The sequence below is a fragment of the Delphinapterus leucas genome, chromosome 6, assembly GCF_059928025.1.
Source record: "Delphinapterus leucas isolate spDelLeu-1000000601 "Yukka" chromosome 6, BTC_Dleu_Yukka2, whole genome shotgun sequence".
In the NCBI taxonomy this organism is placed as follows: domain Eukaryota; kingdom Metazoa; phylum Chordata; class Mammalia; order Artiodactyla; family Monodontidae; genus Delphinapterus; species Delphinapterus leucas.
Genome location: NC_143134.1, coordinates 117,095,630 through 117,119,512, shown reverse-complemented (window position 1 = coordinate 117,119,512; position 23,883 = coordinate 117,095,630). Strand labels below are relative to the sequence as shown.

Below are 23,883 nucleotides of genomic sequence, written 5' to 3'. Positions count from 1 at the left end.
TGATTCTGTGCCAGGCTTTGCACCAAGCACTGGACTCTGTGAGGTGGGCATTGCAAATACCCCCTACTCACAGAGAGGAAACTGAGGCTCCGGGAGGTGAGTCCCCTAGTGCAGGATCACACAGTGACAAAGCGGCCAGCCAAGACTTGAATTTGGGTCTGGGGGGGTCCCAGAGCCCACAGGCCAAACCATGGCACTCTCCTGTCCACCGCTGCCAGTGCATCCCCCAGCACTGAGGCTTAGGATAAACCCCCCTGCCCTCAGGTCTGACTCCCTGCCCCCTCCCAGCCTGCTGGCCAGACCCCCTGATAGCTGTTGGCAGGTCCCCAGAGGCCCCCAGCCCAGTGGGCTCTGTTCCCAGAGTCTGTGGTTTATTTCCCAGACCTTCCAGATCTCACGTGCTTGCGGTCTGTCCCCTGCCTCCCCGAGGCCGAGGCCAAGGAGGAGGCCCACAGGGGCCGGGACTGGGGGAGGCCCCTGCCTCCGCCCCCTGCAGAGAGGATGGGGAGGGTGGGGCTGTGGGAGTTTCACTGGTTTAAAAATACACAGAGGAAGCGAGTGAGAGGGCGCGAGAAAGGGGAAGGGGAGGTGAGGGAGGCATCTCAGCGTTGATGTCCAGAGCTTCGAGTGGCCACTTGCCTTCCAGCCGGGGGCTTTGCACGACTTGCCAAGATGACGGAGGGGACCAAGAAGGCCAGCAAAAAGTTCAGTGAGTGCAGGGTGCCGTTTGCACTGTCCTTCATCCCTCTGTCTGTCCGTCCATCTCAGCCTCTCTGTATTTGCTTCTTCATCACTCTACCTCGTTTCTGTTTTTCTTTCTGTCCATCTCTGCCTCTCTCCAGAGGCCTCTGCTTCTGAGTTTCCAGTCACCATCTCTCCATCACTGGCCCGGTATCTCTCTCTCTCCAGCTGGTTAGGCTCTCCATCTCTGTTCTTCTCTTGTCTGTCTCTGCCCGTCTCTACTTCTCTGTCTCTCCCCACCCCAACTCTCAGTCTCTCCATTCGTCTGCGTGTCCTCTGGCTCCCTTTGACCTCATGGCTGGGCCAGGGAAGACCTCCACGCAGTCCACCCCCTGCCTCTGGGCCTGGTTCACATGGGGTCTCAGGCTGGGAGTTGCTGTGGCTGAGGCGGGGGGAGGGGTGTGTGCCATGAGATCCTGTCCCATGTCCCCATCAGCAGTGACGCTGGGACCCAGAGCAACTCAGTGAGGGGCCACACCCACCCATCACTTCTCCCCCAGGTTGGTGATCCCTTCCTGGTGCCAGCAAACTTCAGTTTCCCCTGATTCTTCTGATCTGACAGCACAGGAGGGTAGACAGGGCAAGGATTATGACAGATGAAAAGACTGAGACCAAGACACTTGCCTGAGGTCATATGGGGCTACTGAGCAGGGCTCAATCTCAAGTTCCTGGACTCTGGGCCTCAGTTTCCCTCCCTGCCCCACTACTGTTTCCTCCAGACCCCCAGTCCCCAGGGGACAAAACAAGCAGTGCTGAGAAAGAAGGCAGTCGTTGGCACAATTTCTGCCCCACGGCATAGCTTTCTAAGAGCAGAGCCTCAGCATCTTCTGACAGCATTTGTCAGGAGGCAGAGAATAAGACCAAGTGAGGGGGCAGGCAGGACTGGGAGGAAAGCCCCAGAACACTGACCCCAGCAATCCAGAGCCCTGGGCCCTTGTCCAGGCTCAGCCTTGCTTTGGGGCCCCGGGGCAAATTCCTTCCCCTCTCTGGGCCTCAGTTTTCTGTCTGGTCAGATGGGGGCATCCCACCGATATATTCCATCATGGTTGTGAGGACCTGAGGAGGCACAGGATGCCGAGGAAGTGGCAAATGCCAGGGTTTTTCCTTTTTGCTTATCTGGAGGCTGTAGTGAAGTCAGTCAGATGGTGGTGGCTGCGAGGAAGGGCAGTCTCACAGCTGGGGACGGGGAGGAGGGAACTCACATGCACCCCCGCGGAAACGAGGAGATGGTATCACCCGAGCACTGCTGCCTGAGTCCCAACACCAGGCTCAGCTGACAGGAAGGACGGAACCGCAGGGAGTGGGACCCTCAGGCTCCCGACAACCCCCTTCTCATTTCACCCTCACCTCAGGGGCACAGAGTCTCATTCAAACGCCCCCTGCCCACCCCAACACACACGTCTCACACACACACACACACACACACACACACACATGCTTCGCCTCCCGCTGTGTGACCTCAGGCAGGTCATGTCACAGCTCTGAACCTCAGTTTCCTCATCTGGAAAATGGGGGATTAAACGTGTGTCATGGAGTTGTGTTGAGAATTCAGTGAAGTAATTAATGCATGCAGCATGTTTGACAAATGCAGAGGCATTTATTGTGATCATCTTCATTACTTCATTACTTCTTATGGAGGTTACTCTGTGTGTCAGGTACCATGTTAAGCATGTTATTTACATGCTGAGTTCATGCTTTTCTTCAGTTCTCCCATTGCCCATAGGAGATGGGTACTATAATCTCTATTTTACTGTTGTGGAGAGTGAGGTTCAGAGAGGACAAGTGACTTGCCTAAGGTCACACAGCTAGGATGTGGAATTCAAGGGATTCAAGCCCAGGGCTCTGCAATTCCAGAGCTGCCATATTATACCATAACAGTTAGAGGGGGTGTCAGTGAAACTCCTAACCCTCCTTGGACCGTCAATGAGTGGAACTGTGCAGACATTTTATTGTTATTATTATTAGTGCTGGCAATATCATTAACTTCTTTCCCTCCCCTTCCCACTGCCAGAGTTCTTCAAGTTCAAGGGCTTTGGGAGTCTCTCCAACCTTCCTCGGTCCTTCACTCTGAGACGATCTTTGGCCTCCAACAGCATCCGGCCCCATCTGGAGGCTGACACCTTTGACGCCACACAGGATGACATGGTGACAGTCCCCAAGAGCCCCCCGGCCTATGCCCGCTCCAGCGACATGTACAGCCACATGGGCACCATGCCTCGCCCCAGCATCAAGAAGGTTCGGGACCAACAGGCCACCCAGGAGGCCCAGGAGGTTGGCCCTGAGCCCCATGTGGTGCCCCGAGGGCTGCCTGACCCCTCAGGCTTGGAGGCAGCCAAGAAGGTGGTGGTGGGGACCGATGCCCCCGTGGAGGACACCCCAGCAGTGGGACCCAACCCTTCAGCAGTGGAAGTGGGCCCCATGAGAAAACCTGAGGACCCCAGTGCAGACACAGAAGAGGAGCGAGACCCCAGGAACGTGGTCTCAGAAAGGTAGGTGCCCATCAGGGGAGGGTGAGGGCAGGACCTGCGGGGATGGTGTCTCCAGCCTCCTACCAGTAGATCCTGGAGAGGACCCCCCAACACACACATCTGAGTAGAAACAAAACAAAACACACACACACAAACATACCTACACATTAACCAAGTGCTTACTATAGACCAGGCACTGTACTTAGCCCTTCACTTGTAATTAATTCTCAGGAAAAAAACAAAAACAAAAACGGAAAAAACAAACAAACCCGGGGAGAAGATACTGTTATTTCCATATGACAGAAGAAGAAACTGAGATTCAGGGAGGGAATGTCATCTGCCCCAGTCAGGGTGCACATCTAGCAAATGACAAACTTAGGACTTGAACTAAGACCCACCCCCGCCCCCCACGCCCACCCCGACTCCAAAGCCCTAGGCAGCCTCCAGCATGGGCCCTCAGCTACTGGGTGGATCCAAGCCCAATCGCTGGATCCCTGCCCTGGGGCCCACACCCGAATCACCCCCTTTAATTCTGCTGGACAGCATTGCTCCCCTTGATCTAGAAGACCACTTGTTAACTAACTTGGTTACAGCGTGTGTTGAGCTGATACAAAAATACAAATAGTGATGAAAAAATACAAATAGCTCTCATTTAGTCAGTACCCATTTTACTGGGTGTCAAAACAAATGTTACTCACTGAACACTCTGTAAAAGATTGTACTATTACCCGCCCCCTCCGCCCCCCGCCAATCTTACAGATGGGGAAACTGAGACTCAGCCAAGGTTGCAGAGCTGGGATTTGAGCAGGAAGCTGCCTGTCTCCAGTGGCTGCACACTTATCCACCACATTGTACCCACCATCTTCTAAGCCCTACAGCCATGTACTTCATGCCCTTGGGAGACCCCCTCAGCCCCCACCAAAGGAGTCCCTGGCTTTTCTTTTCTTTTTTTCCAGTTTATTTCTTTTTTTTAATTTATTTTTTTATACAGCAGGTTCTTAGTTATCTATTTTATATGTATTAGTGTATATATGTTAATCCCAATCTCCCAATTCATCCCACCACCACCCCTGCACCCCCAGTCCCTTGCTTTTCAACCTTCAGAGCCTTTGTCTAAACCATACTCGTCAGATGTACCTATTGAAATAAAGAGGGGGAAAAAATCTGAGTAAAAGTAACTCTAGGGTTGGTTCTGGAACCTCTCTTGAGTGACTTTGCCCTGAGACACCAAGCACAGCTTCTGTGTGCTGGGGTAATTGGTCCTTCAGTGGGGAGCAGGACCTTGTAAAGCTGCAGAGTGAATCCGGTCCAGACGCTGCCTCTTACTGACTGCATGACCTTGGACAAGTCTGTTCCCTTCCCCGAGCCTCACTCTTCTCATCTGATAAATGGGCACAACGATAGCACCTACCTTGTAGGGTTGTGGTGAGAATTCAAGAGTAACATACTTGTAAAATCTTAGCACAGCGCCTGACACACCACAAACAACTCGGTAAATGGGAGTGCTTACGTTTATGATGAATAAAACAAATGCTTTTCCACCATCTCTGGCTGCTCCAGGCTGCCTTCTCTTGCCATCTCCTCTTAAATTCGGCCTCATTCGGGTGTGGAGCAAGGATTGTATGCAGGATAGCGGGCCTCGTAACTCCGGGGGCGTTCTGAGGTAACCAAAGTCTGAGAAGCCAGCTGAGGGTTTGCTGAAGCGGGGCGGGGCGGGGCGGGGCGTGGTGAATGGGCGTGTGCAGGGGGCGTGGCCTTCCCATGCGGCTCAGGGACTGTTGGGGAAGCTGGCCTCGGAGTGGGGCGGGGCGAGGCGGAGGGGGTGTGCTCGGGGGCGTGTCCTTCCCGCTCCGACCTGACAGATGGGGTAGAGGGCGGAGCGAGACAGCAGGCGGGGGGCGTGTCCGAGGCGGGGCGTGTCCTTCCCGGAGGGAGAAGTAGGCGGTGGAGCGCGCCCAGGGAGGGCAGAGGGGCATGTCCGAGGCGTGGCCTACAGGCCAGGCTCCTCCCCAGGAGTCCTGCTCTAGGCTCCGCAGCTCCGTATCCTGAGAAAGGCGGGAGCCGTCGAGCAGAGGAGGTCCACGGGTGGCAGGCCGCGAAGACAGGGAACTATGACTGCGGTGGGCCGAAGGTGCCCCGCACTGGGACCCAGAGGGTGAGTGACCGAGCTGGGACCGAGGAGGGCCGCCGCCCGGAACGGGAGTTGTCTGAGGGGGAAATCCGTGCCCCTGGGGCAGCTGACAAACCTGGGTGTGAGTTTAACATCAGGGACTTTTAAACTTTCTTTTGGTGTAACTCTATCCCCAGCCTCTCCTGGCACAGGTTGGGCATCTTCTGGTCACAACAGTACCAGAAGAGAGGCACTATTACGATCTCCAGTTTTCAGATGAGGAAAGAGAGGTTTACTTGCCCAGTTTGACACAACTAGTGAAAGTCAGAGCTAGGGTTTAATTCCACCTTCCTGGACCAGGCCCTCAACGACTAGGCAACCCATTCCCCTCCAGCAGGTATTGAGACACCTTGAGAATGCCAAGTCTAGGACCCAGCCTTCCTCCTCTGTGGGCAGAGATGGTCCTGGCAGTGCCTCTGGCATCGGGCCTGGCTTAGAGCTAAGAGGAAATAGGGAGACTCTCCCTTCCCCCCCTAATCATCTGGAGTGTCCAGGGGTCCTGAGGGGGGTGGGGTTAGCAGATCAGATTGAGCCCTTTCCTGGTGCCCTGGGACCCAGTGTCCCACCTGCTCTCCAGGCCAAGTAGGAGTCCAGGAATTGTTGAACATTTCTTCTAGGAGCCTGTGAAGCCCAGATCTGTGCTGGAGTCAGGCGACCTGCTTTGCCTGTGTGATCTCAGGCTTGTCCTGCCCTACTCTGGGCCTCAATCTCCCCAGCAGCCAAGATGGGCCTGGGATGGTCTCTGAGGATCCATCCAGCTTGGGAACAAGGGCATTTGAGAACTGCCACTGAGTAAGACTGGGAGCCTCATTCCTGACGACCCAAGGGGGTCGTCCCAGTGGCTGTTCAGGGAGCAGCGTAAGCTGGGGAAGACGTGTCCCTCCCCTACCCCCTGGGAAGCAGGTTGCACCTGGAGCAAAAGGAAGGAAGGGGAAGAGGTGAGGCTGCAGGAGTTTCCTGGTGCCCTGTTCCCTGCTGAGATCATGGGGGATGCAGAGCAAGGAGGGAGGAGGGGCCGATAGAAGGGGAATGAAGGGCATTTAGCTCCCAAAAAGGAGAGCACCAGCCCAGTCTCCCCCCATCCCCCGGCACCCTCAGCCTTCTGCAGGGAAATAGTGGGTCCAGAGAGCCCTGACACTCTACCTTCAGTCCATGTTATAGAGGAGGAAGCAGAGTCTCAGAGAGGGAAGGGAGGTCCCCCAACACCCCACACCCACACACACACATAGGAATTGTCAGGCCAGGGTCCCACCAGAGGACAACTGGCTGGCCCTGCCTGGAACACTCAATGGGTGCCATCTACCACATTTTACCAGCGAGGAGACTGAGGTTCAGAGAGAGAAAGGGACTTTCCTGGGGTCACAGAGAGATTAAGTGTCAGAGCCTAGATTTGATTCCGTCTTGACCAACTCCCAAGCCCAAGCACTTAACCACTAGGCCACATTTCACCTCCTGCAAGTAAAAATCTCAGCGCTGTCTCTACCATTACTTCAAATGACTTCCCATACCCCCCTGAAAAGGCGGTAATAGGAGCCCATTTTACAGATGAAGACATCGAGGTTTTGTGAGGTTAACAACTTGCTTGAGATGACACAGTTGAGTTGGAATTTCATTCATTTTAATAGTTACTGAGATGCAACTATTCCTAGACATTCTTCTAGGTTCTAGGGAGACAGCAGTGAGCACAGCAGACAAAACCCTGCTCTCAAGGATCCCCCATTCCAGTGTGGGGGAGACAGATGATAAACAAGATAATGAGTTACCCGGTCAGCCAGAAGAGAAAAGCACTACGGAGAAAGATTCAAATTAAGTAGGGGAACTGGTCTTGGAGGGTAGTGGCTGGTGATAGCAATTTAGGAAGGTTAGCCAGGAAAAAAGTCTCAGTGAGAAACTGATGTTTGAGCAAAGGAGATGAGGGAACAGACCCTCTTTTTTTTTTTTTTAGTTGAAATATAGTTGATATGCAATATTATATTATTTTCCAGTGTACTGGGAACAAACCATCTTGATATCTGGGGAAGGGTATACTAGGCCGAAGGAATAGCAGGTACGAGGGCCCTGAGGTGGAAGCATCCTTGGCACGTTTGAGGAGCAGCAGAGAGCAAGGTGGGGGCTGGGGAGAGGAGTGGTGGAAGTGAGGCCAGAAAGGAAATGGGTTCAGATAAGTGAGGCCTGGAAGGCCCGGCAAGGACCTGGCTTTGACTCTGAGCGAGTTGCAGCCGTTGCTGGCCTCAAGCAGAGGAAGGCCCCACTCTGACTTATGTTTTACAAGGACTTCTCCTTTAAGGAGGATTTGACCGCAGTCCTACTCATTCTAAAGTGTCTCACCTGAACATCCTTTCCTGCCTCCCAGAGACCCAGACCCCTCCACTCCACTTCCAGGGCTGTTCAGAAGGAAACTGAGATGTGGAGAAGGGAGCACCCCGGCCGGGGGCACCCTGTGTTGCCCGTGCCCCAGCCCTGGTGCCAGGCATTGAGAACAGGCCAAGACCCCCGTCCCCACCCCCCCACCATTTCCTTTCGGAATGTTGATTCCTGTCCAAGAATTCCCAACACTCCCCAGAGTCCCACGACCCTCTCGGCCCTGCAAAGTGACGTCAGCTGCTGGGCATCTGGTAGTGATTACCCACGGGGGGGAGGGGGCCGTGGTGGGCTCAGCCCATTCAGCCTCCTCAGACTCTGGGCGGCTGGTCCTTGTCTTCCAAAGGGGCCCAGCTGCTCCTGGCTCTCATTTCCTGTGGAGACTTTCTCATAGCCCTTGAGACCCCCAGACGCCTGAGGCTGTGGGAACTGTGCTGGCTCAGGAAGGATGGACGGTCCCCCCACCAACCCCAGCTGGAGCCACATCCCCTCAAACCCTTAGCAGACTTTGTTTACAGAATGCTGGACGTATGTGGCGTGAGAGCTGGGGAAGAAAGGGGTCGGCTACATCAGCGGCTCAGAGGCCCACTGCTGACTGTCTTTACAACATTGAGAAACCCCCTTCCCCTCTCTGACCCTCAGTTTCCCCATCTGTAAACTGGGGACAATAACAGCACCTGCTTCACAGGGTCATCGTGAGGACTAGACAAAGTAGAGCATTTAACCTGGACCTGGCCCGAGGAAGTACCGGTACACAGGATGCTCAGGCGATCACCACACCCATTTGTAGAAGAGGAAACCGAGGCCCAACAAGGGGGATTCGCCCAGGGTCACACAGCCTCCTCCCTCCCAGCTGAGGGCCCTCTTCAGAGCCCCTGAGGGTCTTTCCCCTGTCCATGCCCACTTCATTTCCTCTTCCTCATGTTGATTCTGGGTTCCTGGTCTGGTCGGAATATTCTTTTTCTTCACTTTCCCCTCCCCAGTGTCCCGCATCTCCATCCAGGAGCAGTCCCCATCATCTGGGGGAGCCTGCCTCGGGCAAGGAATAAAGCAGAGCCAAGCCAGGTCTCGTCTGAGCAGCTCTGCCCTGCTATAAAGCGGGGCTTCTGCACAGGCATTCAGTCGTCTTCCCCATTTGCTCGTCTCCAGCAGCTGTTAAGTCTCAGCAGCTCTTGGGACTCAGACTCCTCAGCTCTGCCCCGGGATGAGCGACCCTGATCTGTCCTCTCCTCACAGAGCTGGGGCCCATCCTGAGCTCTGCTGGGGAGCTCACCCCTGTCAAGAGGACTGAGGGCGCAGAATGGCGGAGAGGAGGAAGGACGTCTCCAGGACGGTGGTGGCCCATCGTACAGGAGAGGGGGCAGGGCAGAGGCTAAAGCCAAGGGCCTTCCTGGCAGGGAATCCCAAAGGCCTCTTGGCTGGGTGTCCCCAGAGAGATGGGGCTTTCCACCCCAGCTGTCCCTTCTCAGGGTCTTTAAGGACTAAGGAGCGTAGAGCAGGGTTGCTTCTCTGCCCCGGGTGAGTGAAAGTCGGAGTGAAGGAGGGAGGGTATCTTCAACCCAACCCCCCAGGAGGAGCAGGATGGGAGATTTCATTTGCGGGGGTGGTGGTGCTGGGGCAACGAGAGGAACCACAGGGGCTAAGGAACCTTCCACCTTTCCTTCTCATAGGATCCTTGCAGCCCCTCTGGGAAGACAGTTAAAATATGCCCATTTCACAGATGAGGAAGTTGAAGCTCAGAGAGGGGAGGGCAGGGGGAAAGCTGGGAAGCATGAGGCAGACGTTGGGGAAATCTCCTCTCAAGGCCATATGACCACACCCCAGGGAGCAAAGTGGGGGACAGACAGAGGGCAGCGAGGCTGCAGGGCTCTGCAGGGCAAGGCTGCCTGTGGTGAGGGAGGGCCAAGGTGGAACAGGATGGCAGCCTCTCCTCCAGGGTCCCTGGGGGAGCCTCACCCTTCCCTCCTGGCCAGTATGGAGACCCCAAAAGTAAAGCTCAGACCGAAACCTGCACTGGGGAAATAAAGGATAATGGACTCTAATGACTGATCATTAATTCAATTAATTAAGCTAATGTATGCAATAAGTGGTACCAGTTATAAGAACAAATCAGCTAATACAGGCAATTAAAGGGGTTGGTTATTTAAATAATTAATGCAGCTGATTTAGTGGAACTGATTTAGCTCAGTTGTCACTATTATTTATTAATTGATTTCACCACAAATATTAGAGAGGAAGTGCCTTTTAAATCCATAAAATAAGAAATTAATTAATTAATGGAGCTGAGTTTTTTATTTTTTTAAAAATACAGTATTTCAGTTTTTATTATTTTTATTTTTAAATATTTATTTATTTATTTTTGGCTGCGTTGGGTCTTCGTTGCTGTGTGCAGGCTTTCTCTAGTTGCTGTGAGCAGGGGGTACTCTTCGTTGCGCAGGCTTCTCATTGCAGTGGCTTCTCTTGTTGCGGAGCGTGGGCTCTAGGCACACGGGCTTTCGTAGTTGTGGCTCGCGGGCTCAGTAGTTGTGGCACGTAGGCTGTAGAGTGCAGGCTCAGTAGTTGTGGCACACGGGCGTAGTTGCTCTGCGGCATGTGGGATCTTCCCAGACCAAGGCTCGAACCCGTGTCCCCTGCACTGGCAGGCGGGTTCTTAACCACTGGGCCACCAGGGAAGCCCGGAGCTGAGTTTTTTAAAATGGAAGCTTTGATTCCTGGATTTGATCATTACAAAGGGAGAGAGAACATTCTAGAAGTCTCCAAGCAAACTGAGATCTGCAGGCTGAGTAGGGATTACTCTGACTCTAAGGGAGAGAATTCCTCTAGGCAGAAGGAATATCACGTGCAAAGGTCCTGAGGCTGGAGCGGGTAGAGCTCTTTGGAGGAAGTGTGAAGCCTGAGTGCATGGAGGACCCTAAGGAAGAGAGGAGGGGTGGCTGGCAGGGGCTGGGTCACAGCGGGCCGACCCATGAGAACTAGAGTTTGTCCTCAGGATTGCAGGGGCTGCTGTGACATTTATTCATTCAAAAACATCTTTACAGGGGCTTCCCTGGTGGTCCAGTGTTTAACACATCATGCTTCCACTGCAGGGGACACGGGTTCGATCCCTGGTCAGGGAACTAAGATTCCACATGCCACGCAGTGTGACCAAAAAATACAAAACAGAGCAAAACATATTTATAGGGTGCCTGGCACCATTCTAAGCAGAACCCAACCCCTGCCCTTGTGGAGCTGATATTCTGGTGAGAGGAGATAGTGCGTGGCAAGTCAGATGAAGTGCTACGGAGAAGGACGAAGCAGGGCGGGGAGGTGGGGAGCATTGAGAGGCCACACTTCACTTCCAGATGGGCAACCAGGGAAGGCCTCACTGAGAAGGGACATTTTGGTAAAAACCTGAAGGAGGGAAAGGCGGGAGCTCAGTGGATATCTGGAGGGAAAGTATTCTCGCAGAGGGAACAGAAAGTGCAAAGGCCCTGAGGTGGGAACAAAAGGCAGCAAGAAGCCCAGCCTGGCTGGGGCAGCGTGAGTGAGGGGAATGTGGTCAGAGCCAGTGTGTGAAAGCTGTTATGAGGACTTCAGCTTTTTAAAAATATATATATTTATTTATTTATTTTTGGCTGCGTTGGGTCTTTGTTGCTGCACGTGGGCTTTCTCTAGTCGCAGCCAGTGGAGGCTACTCTTTGTTGCGGTGCACGGGCTTCTCATTGCGGTGGCTTCTCTTATTGTGGAGCACAATAAGACTCTAGGCACACGGGCTTCAGTAGTTGTGGCGCACGGGCTCAGTAGTTGTGCCTCACGGGCTCAGTAGTTGTGCCTCACGGGCTCAGTAGTTGTGGCTTGCGGCTCTAGAGTGCAGGCTCAGTAGCTGTGGCACACAGGCTTAGTTTCTCCGCAGCATGTGGGATCTTCCCGGACCAGGGCTCGAACCTGTGTCCCCTGCCCTGGCAGGCGGATTTTTAACCACTGTGCCACCAGGGAAGTCCCCAGGACTTCAGCTCTTACTCTGAGTGAAACTGGGGCTCACTCCAGTGGGCTGGAGCAGAGGAAAGTCATAAGCTGACTCATTTTAACAGGATTGCTCTGGCTGCTGGGGGGAGAACAAGTCAGAGGGACACAGATGCAGGCTGGGAGGCAGTGATGAGGTGGTGGCCATAGTCTGGGCAAATGATGTCAGTGGGTGGTGAGCCAACATGGTCACCTTATGTCTTAGGAATCCTGGAGTGTTGTAGGGGGGCAGGGAGAGGTGCTGGGTGCTGGTGGTGACTCCAGGCCCTCAGCTTCCCGGGCCTGGGCCTCTGCCTGAGCACCCCCGCTGGCTCTGGCCACCTCAGCCCACCTGCTCCCTGGGGTAGGCGCCCCCTCCCCAAGGTTCTGCTCCTGCCCAGAGCGTGAGGGGAAGTGGACAGGAAGCAGGAGGAAGTGCTAGGCGATCCCAGTGTCCTGGCCAATCTGTTCCCAGCAGTGGGAGGATTTCCGGGCCTAAATGGCCGGAAACACTGGGATGGGACACCTCACCCAGGAAGAGCAGGGTGGTGAGAGGGGGAGGGGTCTGTACTCCACCCCACTCCCAACTCGGCTGGACAGAGAGAACCCAAACACCTTTGGGAGCCTGCTGGGGCCAGGCTGCAGCTTGAGGGACTATGGTTAGAGGTCAGCAAGGACTTTGCAGGAAGGAAGGCTAGCACCAGGGACTCTGGAATGTCAGAACAGGGAGGACTGTCAGACAGCATCTCAATGAGGAGCCCCTGGCCTCAGGAGCTGGGGGAAACCCTGCATGGAATTCTGCCCTGGAAACATATACTTCACCCACAGTTTTTGTTTTGTCTTGTTTTTAGCTCAGCTGTTTTTGTTTTAAATTTATTTTATTAGATTTATCACATTTAAATTTAAATTTGGTGCTTCTGTATTTGAGGAAGCAGTTCCCTGATGTTTGACTTTCCTCCCTATTTTGCAGATGGCAATACTGAGGCCTGTGCCAGCCAGAGAACCAGGGCCCAGCCTGACAGAATTAATAATAACAATAGTGATGAATACTGGTCGAGGGAATTAATAATAACAACAGTGATGAATACTGGTTGAGGATTTACTGTTCATACATTCCTTAAGCAATAAAGAGTTCTTGAGCTCCTACCATGTGCCAGGCACCGTGGTGGGGGCTCACCTGTGAGCTATATAAAGTTAGTGCCCCAGGGGAGGCGTCAGGTAACTGAGTCAACAAATAAATGTAAAGTGATTGTTTCAGGCAGAGATTGAGGAAAAGAAAGCAGGGTTGAGGACAGAGAGTGAGGGACAAGGGACTATTCTTGGCAGGGTGGTCAGGAAAGGCTTCTCTGGGTTGGGGACATTAAGCAGAGCACTAAATAAAGTAGGGGGAGGGGCAAGCTGTGTGATGATGTGGGGTGGGGCGGAGAGCATTCCAGGCAAGGGAACAGCAAGTGCAAAGGCCCTGTGGCAAGAACGGGCTTGGCAAGGAGGCCAATGTGGCCGGGGCAGAATGAGGGATAGAATGAGGGAGGGAGGCATATTTTGGGGGTGGGAATTGATGAGGTGGGCAGTCAGATACCACCAGGGCCACACAGGGCATTGTAGGTTGGGGAACACATGAGCCTGTTTACACTTGTTTTTCTGGCATGAAAATGGCACCCTCTTTACTCTCACAAGGAAAGAAAAGTCTTGGTTTAGTTGATAAATTACATGGCCAGCCATTTGCAGACCATGGAGTGGGATTTAGATTTTGTTCTTTGAGAGATGGGAGGCTTGGGGGTGGTTTGTGCACCGAGATCTGCTTAGCTTTTCACTTGAGTGCCGCCTGGGTGGCAGAGGGCTGTGAGGGCAGACACAGCGAGAAGGCTGCTGTGTGCTCCACAGAGGACACAGAGAGCGTCCCAGATGGGGCAGGGTTGACACATGGAGAGAAGTGGTCAGGATCTATTTTGGAAGTAGAGCCACAGGATTTCCTGATGGATTGGGCATGGAGTGTGAGTGAGAGAGGAGATGCAGAGGACTGCAGGGTTTTGGGCCAAACAAAGCAACAAGAAGGATGAAGCTGACATCAACTGAGATGGGGATCGGATGTGGGGAGCAGGGGCGTGGGGTGGGGGGGATCGGCAGTCCTGCTTTGGATACGAAAGTCAAAATGACTTCAAACATCTGAGAGGAGATGCTAAGGAGGCAGTTGGGTTTCTGAGTCTGGTGTTGAAGGGGAGGTCCAGGCTGCATCGGAGAAGCGAGGGCCTTTAAGGCCGAGTACTGGGGGAAGTGGCTCACGGAAGCCCTCACGAGGAAGGGTGATATCTATTTGGCACCTGGGAAAAACAGCCACCCCCAGCCTCTGGCCTCTCCAGGCCCCATCCTGACCACCTCTTAGGGGAGGGGATCAATTCCGCAGCCAAATGTCACCAGCAATGGCACCATGATGTGCCACTGGGTGGGTCACTCTGCACTAGGGAATGAGGGTAGGGCGGGAGGAAAGGAGGCTGAAGCCCAGCCTGGGGCCACCAACTGTGGAGTCAGGGAGGAGGTGGGGAGTGAACACCAGGGGAGTGCAGCGTCCTGAAGCTGGTCGAAGATAGCAATTCAGGGAGCAGGCCCCGTGTTAAGCATATAACATCCATCAGCTCCCAGAGTCCTCAAGAAAACCCGAGGAAGCAGAGGCTATCATTACCCTGATTTACAGACAGGAAACAGGCTCAGAGAGGTGAAGGTACTTGCCCAGGGTCGCACAGCTGGAGAGTGGAGGAGTAGCCCAGCCAGCAGATTCCAGCAAATGCTATCAGCTGCAGTGCCCCCTCCTGCCTGCAGGTGGGCAGAGGCTGGCAGCTGGGGAGCCAGGCAGGGCTGGGAACACTCACTTTTCTTCTCTCCTTCCAGGGCCACTGGAGAGCCGGAGGCTGGCGGGGACTATGTGAAGGTAAGAGGGGCCGGAAGGGGACACTGGAGGGCCCAGAGTCTCTTCCAGGAAGGGCAGAGTCCTTTTCTGGCCTGGTTAGGAGCCAGATCTCACCGACTGTTCCCAGGAGGAGAAGGTCTAGGAGTCAGGGCAGCGTGTGGGGTCTGCTTTCAATCCCAGCATCTTCTTCCCATGCCTTCCATCATTCTTTCCTGGCCCCAAACTCAGGACTTCCCAATGTTTGTTACTACCGGACTCCATCCAGCTGCCAGCTGGACAGGGCCCCAAGGGAGGCTCCTTGCGAAGACCGGCTCTAATCCCACTTGGTCTCTGAGCGTGTGGTGCTGGTGCCGGGAGGTGGCAGCAGGAAAGGATGACTCAGTTCCTCATCACAGATAATGGGCACAGTCACATCGATCATGAGCTTAATTTGTCCTGGGCACTGGGAATGTTGAAAATGCAGTTTTGAAATAATAACGATAACAATAACACGACATAACATTTTGAGTGCCTATTGTGTGCAGAGCCCTGTGCTGGCTGCTAGCACTGGGAGTCACTTCTGAGCTCTTTACATAAATGAGGTCTTTGACTTCTTCCCTCATCACTGGGCAGTGAGGGCTTTCTTGTGCCCATTTACAGATGGGAAATTTGAGGCCCAGAGAAGTGCAGTGACTTGCCCACAACCACACAGCTACTGCAGGGCAGAGCTGGGATTGCTGTCCCAAGTTTATTTGATGCCAAGACCATGGACAGAGCCCTTGGCCTTCCACATGCCGGAGCACCCGCCCTGAGCCAGGTCCCCTTCCGAGTATGGAACACACAGCAGAGGGCAAGGAGCGCCAGGCCCTGTGTTCCAAGGGCTCCTGGCCCATGTGGGGACCAGGGCAGAACCACACAATGGTTTGGGCTTGTGTTTTGTAATTTAGCAGACCCAAATTTTAGTCCCAGATCTGCCACTTATTTGCCACATGACTTTGGGTGTGTCACCTCGCTGAGCCTCAGTGTTCACCTGTATGAAATGGGGTAACAGTGGTGCTTCCAAACCAGGGTTGCTATGGGCTCAATGAGTCCATGCCCATGAAGGGGAGATCTGGGCCTGGAACAGAGCAGGCCGGGCTGGTTCCTGACCCCAGGGCATTCCATCACCTGTAAAGCTCCGTGTAAGTGACTAGTAATGAGCTCTGTGGGAAGTGCTCACACTGCTGTCCCCCACCATCCCCAGAAGGCTCATATAAGAAGCCATTGGAGCTCCAGAGGTAGGGGACGACTTTCAGCTCAGGAGCTGGGGATGGGGAGATCAAGGAAGGCTTTCTGGAGGAGGAGGCATTGAAGCCAAGCCATTGCAGTTGACCAGGAATATTCACCAACATCCTCTCTCCAAACAGAAAGCTGGAAAGGAGATAAAGATAAGCAGAGATGGGTGGTAGAGTGATCCAGGCAGAGGTAAGAGTGTGGGCGTGGTCAGAAAGCAAGCTTGAGTGAACCCAGGAAATGCAGCCCAGGGCTGTAGCAAGTTGAGCAGGAGCTGCTCCCAGGATTTGGGCCCTGGCTCCTCATCCCGAGCCCTGACACCACAGGGGGGAAAGAGGCCTCAGGTAGAACCAGCACCAAAGCCAGTGGTGGACCACACAGGGGCATATTTCAGCACCCCATAAATCCCAGCTGCCTGGAAAGGTAATGAGATCCCCATCACTGATGGTAGTGAGGTCCCTGTGAGGATTAGCTTTGTATTTTTCCCTTAGTTTACTGGGCTGAAAAATGTAATTTAAAAATGCTATAAAAGAAATAATACCTGCTCACTGGAACTGATTAAAGAATCCCTTGAAGTATGAACTCAAAGCAATGTTAGTTGTGGCTTCAAGCCTCAGAAGAGGGTGGAATCAATAGTCGGTTACCAAAAGTCCATTCCTGACCTTACGTACTCAGCTTCCAGAGCTCCAGGGTTTCTCAGATCGTGATGTGAGTACTTTGATTCTAAGGCAAGGATTCTAAAGTTCCAAGACCATAAAACTCCAAGCTCCATGCTCAGAGCTTCAGATGTATTTACAGAAAATAATCAAATATCTGAGATCCAGAGAGGTGGACTCACCTGCCTAAGGTCACACAGCCTGTCAAAAGGATTTGAACTCCAGGCCTGACTGATGCAGAGTCAGTGACGACTCCCTTTGTGGTGAAGAGCCTATGATTCTAGGACCAAAAGTCCAGATTCTAAGACACTAAGCTTGAAAACAATAACAAGCATTTATTGAGCACTTGTTTTATGTCTGGCAACTTACATGCATCAGCTCAGCCAATGCTAACAAGAGTTCTGTGAGGTCAGCACAGGTATGTTTTCCAGATGAGTAAATCTGGGCTCCAGGAGAAGGGACTTGGTTGGGTGGAGGTGGGGCACCGCTAGTTGAACCCAGGTTGATTCCCAAACCATTGAGCCTTACTGAGTCTCTGCCCTCCCCACCCCCCCAAGTCTGTCAGTGGAATATCCCGCAATTCCCAGCAGAGTCCCTGATTCCAAATCAGAGATGAGAAATCCTGGGCTCTGGGAGATTTCCTGAGGCCACAAAGGATTTGGTCAAACATATACAGGGATTTTTCCAGCTTTAGATATGATTTAGTTCAAAGTCTCTGCCCGCTCCGGGTCAGTGAGGAGTGAGACGAGTGGGGGCGGCAGGACACCCCCCCTCCCTTGCCGGCCCAGGGGTCCCCAACCCATCCTTCTGCCCCCCGTGAAGCCCTCCTTGGCAGGTCCCCCGTTCAGCATCCCCGGAGTACAGGCTGCCGGGGCGCGCGGGGCTGGAGCTCTGGGGGCTAGGGGCGGGGAGCCGGGGGCGGGCGGAGGGAGGAACAATGGCCCCCTCCCCTCCCGGGGCCGGCAGGAGGGTGGGGTCTCCCCGCCCCGCCTCCCCGCTCCTCCCCCGACAAGGCGATGAGGTAATCGCGCCGCCGAGAGGCAAGCGCAGCCGGTGCCCAGCCCGGTCGGTCCCGCGCCCCTGCCCCGCCGGCAGCCGACCCCTGCACAGTCCCGGCCCTGGCCGCCCGGCCCCACCATGACCGAGCGGTGCAGCCTGTGGAGCGCCCTGTCGGCCGCCGCCTGCTGCTTCTACCGCGGCTCCTTCGTGCAGGTGCAGGTGAGGGGGCGGCTCGGCCCCCGCCAGGCGCTCCGGGCTGGGACCCCTGGCCGCTCGCCCCCGGAGCCGGGGAGCCGCAGCCCGTGACGCCGCGCAGGGTCCGGCCAGGCAGGGGCTGCGGGCTGCAGGCTGAGGGCTGCGGGAGGGGGCGGGGTCGCCCCAACCTCACCTCTGGGCGCCCAGACGCTCCGCAGGGTGAGGGTCCAGCTGCCACTCCCGAGACTCGGGGCTGCGGAGGCTACCGTTCCGGTCCTGCCTCCTCTGCAGGATGGAGCTGAGCTGGGGCGTTGGGTACCTGGAGATGAGGTCTCCGGCGTCCTGCCGGTCCTCCAGCGAGCACTCCGGCCCCTGCGGCTGACCCGGGCAGCCTGACTCCCCATTGTACCGGGGGCGCTGGGCCGGGGTCCAAAGGCTGAGTGAGGGGTGGGAAGCTGAGGGGATGCTGCGGGTGCCGAGGCTGGGGCCAGAGCGCCTGCAACCTTCCTGCCCTCTAGGTGGGCTCGGGCGTGCTCCGGGCGCGGGTCTCCTAGCCCAGCTGGCCGGTCAGTGCGGGACGGCGCCGTGGCGGTGAAAGGGTTAAACGGAAGGGGGTGGAGGGGAGGACCCGGACCCCGCCTCTCTGCGGAGCATCATCTGGGGATGGCTTTGCTTAGGGTTGCGAGACTTAAGGGAGCTAGAGGGGACTTGCTGGGCACCGGCTGGTGAGAAGGGGTTAAGACCCTGACTCGGGGTCTCCGCGCTTTTGCTTCCCGAGCCCCCTGGGGGACGCGGGGCGCATCACCTCTGCGCTCCCCCAGGCTCACACACGCTCCGAGCCCGCCTGAATGACTGCCCCGCCGGCGGCTGAGCGCAGCATCCCCGCACCCGCCAATCAGGCGCTCGCAGGCCGGGAGGCGGTGAGATCATCTCTGGCCAATAGCAGTGCAGCGGGAGCAGGGATGCTGCATTCGCGCCCCAGCACCCACCCTCCTTGGGAGCTAGGGACCCCCGGGTCGAAGGTGAGGAATCACAGAGACCCTAGGGTTCCCTAACCTCAGGTGTGTGGGAGGACCAAGTTTGGCCCTCCAGGTTCTCCCTGACCATTGATTATGGTTGGAAAAGTGGAGCCCGGTCTCCCACCCACCATTTACAGATGAAGCTACCCAGGCCCAGAAAGGGAAACTGATTGGCTCAAGGTCATACAGTGGCAGGCAGAGTCTCAAGGCCAGGTTCTTTACCACACAGCCCCTCCCCTTCTTTGCCCCCTGTCCCCCTTGCTCCAGCTGTGGAACTGGGGCAACTTCTCAATTGCATGCTCTTTGTCAAGGAGGAGTCTCCCCTGTGACTTCCACTCTTCCCTCTCCAGGGTGTGGTGTGGTATAGGGGAGGCGCCAGGACCCTGAAGAATAGGGAACCCCATGGAGGAGTGTAGGTATCAGAGTTAGCTAATCTCAGTTCACCCCAGACCTCCCTGCCTTTCTGGGGTATTGGTTTCTACCCTGGGCGGGGGATGTACAGAATCCCCATCCTCAGGCCCTGCCTTTTCTGGAGCACCCATCTCCATCACCCACTCCCACCATCGGTCGCCAGAGCCCTACAGGTACCTCAAAGCCCAAATTTGTATGGGCCCATCCCCAAGCTGCTCCTGCCCCAGCCTTGCCCACCTTGGAGAGTGTCTCATTGTCCTCCCAGGCTCTCTACCTGGAATCCTCTCTGACCCCTCCGCCCTCTTCCCCACACGGGATCGATGGTTGTGTAAACACCCTTCCCCCAATTCCCATCCCCACACCCCACCCTCCCCTGCCATTGCCTGGAAAACACTAGGCCATCTCCACGCAGTGGATGGAACCTGCCCCAACACTTTAGAAACCTTCTGCAGCTCTGCTGTGGCCACTGGGTAAACCCCAGCTCCCCAAGGCAGCCTCACAGCCCTGCCGCGCCTGCCCCTGCCACCCCCAGCCCTTTCGAAGCTTCTCCTCCCGCCCCCAGGGCCTTGGCTCTGCCTACAGGGCCCTGACTCTGCCACTGTCTTCCCAGAGCTCTTTCCTGCCCACCTGCCTGTCCCCACCCTGATGCTTTTGCTTGGCTCCATCAGGCCTCAGTGGAGATGTCACCTCTTCAGGGACTCCCTGACCAGATGAGGAGGGACATGCTCATCTGCTCCTGGAGCTCCCTGTGCGTCTCTGAACATCCAGAGATCCTGGGGTTGCTTGTCAGTATCTGTGTGGCTCCCCCAGGACAGAGGCTGCCTGTCCTGATGACCTTGGGCTCAGCCCCTGGCACAGGACCTGTCCCAGAGTAGAGGTTCAGTGTTGAAATAATGGAGTCAGAGACTCTAGATATCTCTGAAGCTGGGAACCAGGATGTCTTGGCAGCAGTGTAGACTGAGGTAAATCAAGGCAGTGGGAGCAGAGGGGTGGAGAATGGAGCAGCAGGGTTAGGCTCTGAGAACTGTGAAAGGTCAGAGGAGGCAGGGACTGGACTAGAGGACGCTGGACCCTGGTGGGGAGCAGGTCCTGGGGAGAGACTGCCCTTTAGTGCCCCCCTTCATCTGTCCTGCTGCTTGGCCAGGTCTGGGCCATATCTATCTGTCCTGGACCAGCCATCATTGCGGTCTGGAATTGGGGGAAGGGAGAGGAAGCAATGTTACATGTTCTGGCAGTGACAAGGACATCTGTGGGCTAGTTGCAGTGCTCTGGAGTATTGTCTCCTTTCATCCTTGCAATCCTGTGAAGCAGGTTCTGCAATTGTTCCCATTTTACAGAGGAAGAAACTGAGGCCTGGGGAACTCACAAGACAGCCAGAATTGGGCTGGGCTTCATGGTGGGGGCACACCTGGCAGCAGGGGCTCCCCTCCCCCTGTTCTTAGGCCTCCAACCCCAGGCCACAGTAACCAGGAAACCAGGAATCTCCCCCTTGGGCAGGTGGAAGGGGGGGTCCTGAGCATTATCTCCAGTGAGTGACCTCGGGCTTCCCTGCTGGGCTGCAGTTTCCCCATCTAGCAAGGATTGCTTGAGACAGCAAGGAAGAAAGGGCTTTGGGAACTGTAGAGGACATCACAGGTGTCTTTAGGCAGGGGGGTGCTCTACTACCGTGTTTGTAGCTGCCTCCCCGATGCCTGTATAAGTCACTGTCCCAGAATGTATCCTCGTGCATTCAGCCCTGTTTTTGTCCATGCTTTTGCCTGGGTACCTGCTGTGTTATATACGTTTAGAAATCCTCCCTCCCTCCACTTCAAGATCAGTTTGGTGTCTTTGGTGCAGAATGAGTGTTTGTGATTGCCATCTCCTCCAGCAAGTCTTCCTGGACCACTCCACCTGGCCCAGACTTCATCTCCTCCCTTTGAAAAGCTACTCGGCTCTTTGCCGCTGTCCAGTGTTGTGGTGCTGACCTCAAATGCTCATGTCGCTTTTTAAAAATATTTATTTATTTATTTGGCTGCGTCAGGTCTTAGTTGCAGCGCACAGGATCCTCTCTAGTTGTGGCATGTGGGCTCAGTAGTTGCAGTGCACGGGCTCTCTTGTTGTGGCACGCAAGCTCTAAAGAACGCTCTTAGTTGCCCTGTGGCCTAGCTGCCCTGCGGCATGTGGGATCTTAGTTCCCTGACCAGGGATCGAACCTGCGTCCTCTGCATTGGAAGGCGGATTCTTAACCACTGGACCATCAGGGAAGTCCCTCAAATGCTCATGTCGCTTTTGCCTCCCCTCTTAGACTAGGAGCTTCCTTGAGGACAGGTTCATTTATTGACTTATCTACCCTGGCACATAGTTCAGAGCCTAGAACACAGTAGGCACTTTTTGGTGGATTTAATTGAGATTCCGTTACTCCTGCTGGGATAGGGACTCCTGCGTGAGGATCTGTGCCTGAGTGTTCCCAGGGTCCCAGGATGGAATGAGTTCACCTGGGGTGGTGGAGGTTGGGAGGGAAGGAGGAAGGGGCTTCAGTTTGGATGCCAACTTTTGCTGTCTCCTGCCCAGTTCTCCAAGGAGAAGTACATCCTGGACTCATCGCCTGAGAAGTTGCACAAAGAGTTGGAGGAAGAGCTCAAACTCAGCAGCACGGATCTCCGCAGCCACGCCTGGTACCATGGCCGCATCCCCCGTGAGGTGAGCAGGCCCTGAGCTGGGACCTCAGCCCTAGACCCACCGCCTCGGCCAGCCCCAGCCCAGAGAAGCTCTGACTATTGTTTGGTGGGTTCAATCAGAGTAGCCTTGGATGAGGTCTAGTTCTGCCATTTACTGACTGTGTGACCTTGAACAAGTCACTTCACCTCTCTGAGCCCCAGTTTCCTTATCTATAAGATGGAGGATAATAATAGTGCCTACCTTAAAGGTTGGTTGTGAGAATTAAATGAACTAGTGCATGTGAAGTTCTTAACACGATGCCTGACATGCAGTGAGCTCAATGAACATTGTCCTTTATGGTGGTGGTGGTTATTATTACTACGATTATTTTTACTGTTATTGTTATAGGTCTATACATCAGCCTCTTGTGTGTTTGGTCAGTGCATATCAGTCCTTAGGCTACTCAATTTTGACAAAGTTGAATTTCTGGGCTGAGGCTAATAGTCATCTGTTCCCCTTTACATTCATGCTGTAAATCTTTGTCAAGTATCAGCTCTGTCAGGTCCTGTGCTGGGCACCAAGGATGCAGAGATAAAATAGGTGGTGGCTTCCCTTGAGGGCTGGTATCCCAGGGTAGGGGTTGACAGGCAGGCAGACCGTCAGAGCCCAGTGGGAGAAGTGCAAGAATGGAGCACCCAGCAGGGAGTGTGGGCTGCCCCGAGGAAGGGGTGCTGAGGAGAGAGGCCATTATGAGATGGATAGGAGTTCACCAGGTGGGCAGGATGGGAAGGATGTTCCAGGCCGAGAAAGTAGCTTGAGGTACAAAGGCCCAGAGATGTGCCAGAGCACTGGGTGTTAGGAGGAATGAGGATTGAGAATCCACTCTGCCCAACGTGAGACCTGAGAAGGAGTAGGTCTGAGACCTGAGTTTCAGATCATGGCGACCCCCATCCCAGGGTGTTATGTCCTCCCATGCCTGAGCCTCTGTTTCCCGGACCCAGGGCCTCTGGCTGAGTTGCACCCTCTGAATCTGGGTCAGAGAGTGCAACTCCCAAGCTTCAGATATCTCTGTTCACTGTGTCCCCCAGATCCCGGGTCTGGCCCTCTCTGCCCCTGCCCTGCCCCAGCCTGACCCTTGCCTCTCGCAGGTCTCTGAGACCCTGGTGCAGCGCAATGGTGACTTCCTCATCCGGGACTCGCTCACCAGCCTGGGCGACTATGTGCTCACCTGCCGCTGGCGCAACCAGGCCTTGCACTTCAAGATCAACAAGGTTGTGGTGAAGGCGGGTGAGAGCTACACCCACATCCAGTACCTGTTCGAGCAGGAGAGCTTCGACCACGTGCCGGCCCTTGTGCGGTATCACGTGGGCAGCCGCAAGGCTGTGTCAGAGCAGAGTGGCGCCATCATCTACTGCCCCGTCAACCGCACCTTCCCGCTGCGCTACCTGGAGGCCTGCTACGGCCTGGGCCAGGGCGGTGGCAAGGCTGCCAGCCCCGCCAGCCCCTCAGGCCCCAAGGGCAGCCACGTGAAGCGGCGCAGCGTCACCATGACTGACGGGCTCACTGCCGACAAGGTCACCCGCAGTGATGGCTGCCCCACCAGGTGAGTGAGAACCTATGCTAGGCCTCAGGCTCCCCATCTGTCAAATGGGGGTGTTGGTAATGAGAGTGCTGGTGAGAAAGGGGAGGCCCAGTCACACGGGTCTGAGGTGCTATGACTGCCCTGGAGCCTTGGTGTGTGGGGAAGGACAGGAGGAAGCTCAGGCTGTGCTGAGTAGAAGTCTGGAGCGCAGGTTGCCATCCCAGCTCTGCAGCAACTAGCTGTGCACCCTTGGCCCTGGCATTCCTCCTCTCTTGCCTCCGTGTTCCTACCTATAAAAGGCCCTCACTCAGAAAGCCCTCTCTGGCCTAGGGGGGAGCCCTGGGTGCTGTCCTGTCCCAGGCAGGGGCCTGGTCCTTGTTGCCAGCCCACCCCACCCCACCAAACTAGGCCAAGGTGGGCATCAGGGCAGAGGGCTTTGCAGGATGCAAGCCATTGCACAGGGAATGGAATGTTCTCAGCGACATTTTTGATGACACCCAGTTGTCT

The 23,883-nt window shown here is 55.2% G+C and overlaps 1 protein-coding gene across 4 annotated transcripts in view; it reads left to right on the top strand.

Moving 5' to 3' along the window:
• Nucleotides 1–577: 577 nt before the first annotated feature.
• Nucleotides 578–23,883, top strand: part of SH2D3C (SH2 domain containing 3C) — a 31,706-nt gene continuing 8,400 nt past the window's right edge. For 2 of the 4 annotated variants that reach the window (XM_022578669.3, XM_022578668.2), the window contains exons 1-5: nt 578–709; nt 2,753–3,230; nt 14,608–14,647; nt 21,708–21,836; nt 22,943–23,397. In XM_022578669.3, coding sequence (XP_022434377.1) covers nt 673–709; nt 2,753–3,230; nt 14,608–14,647; nt 21,708–21,836; nt 22,943–23,397 — 1,139 coding nt within the window. In that variant the 5' untranslated portion in view covers nt 578–672. Of the gene's footprint in view, nt 710–2,752; nt 3,231–5,098; nt 5,365–14,607; nt 14,648–17,539; nt 17,752–21,707; nt 21,837–22,942; nt 23,398–23,883 lie in introns of those variants that run through there. The other 2 variants (XM_030761596.2, XM_022578672.2) reach the window with 2 other exon arrangements.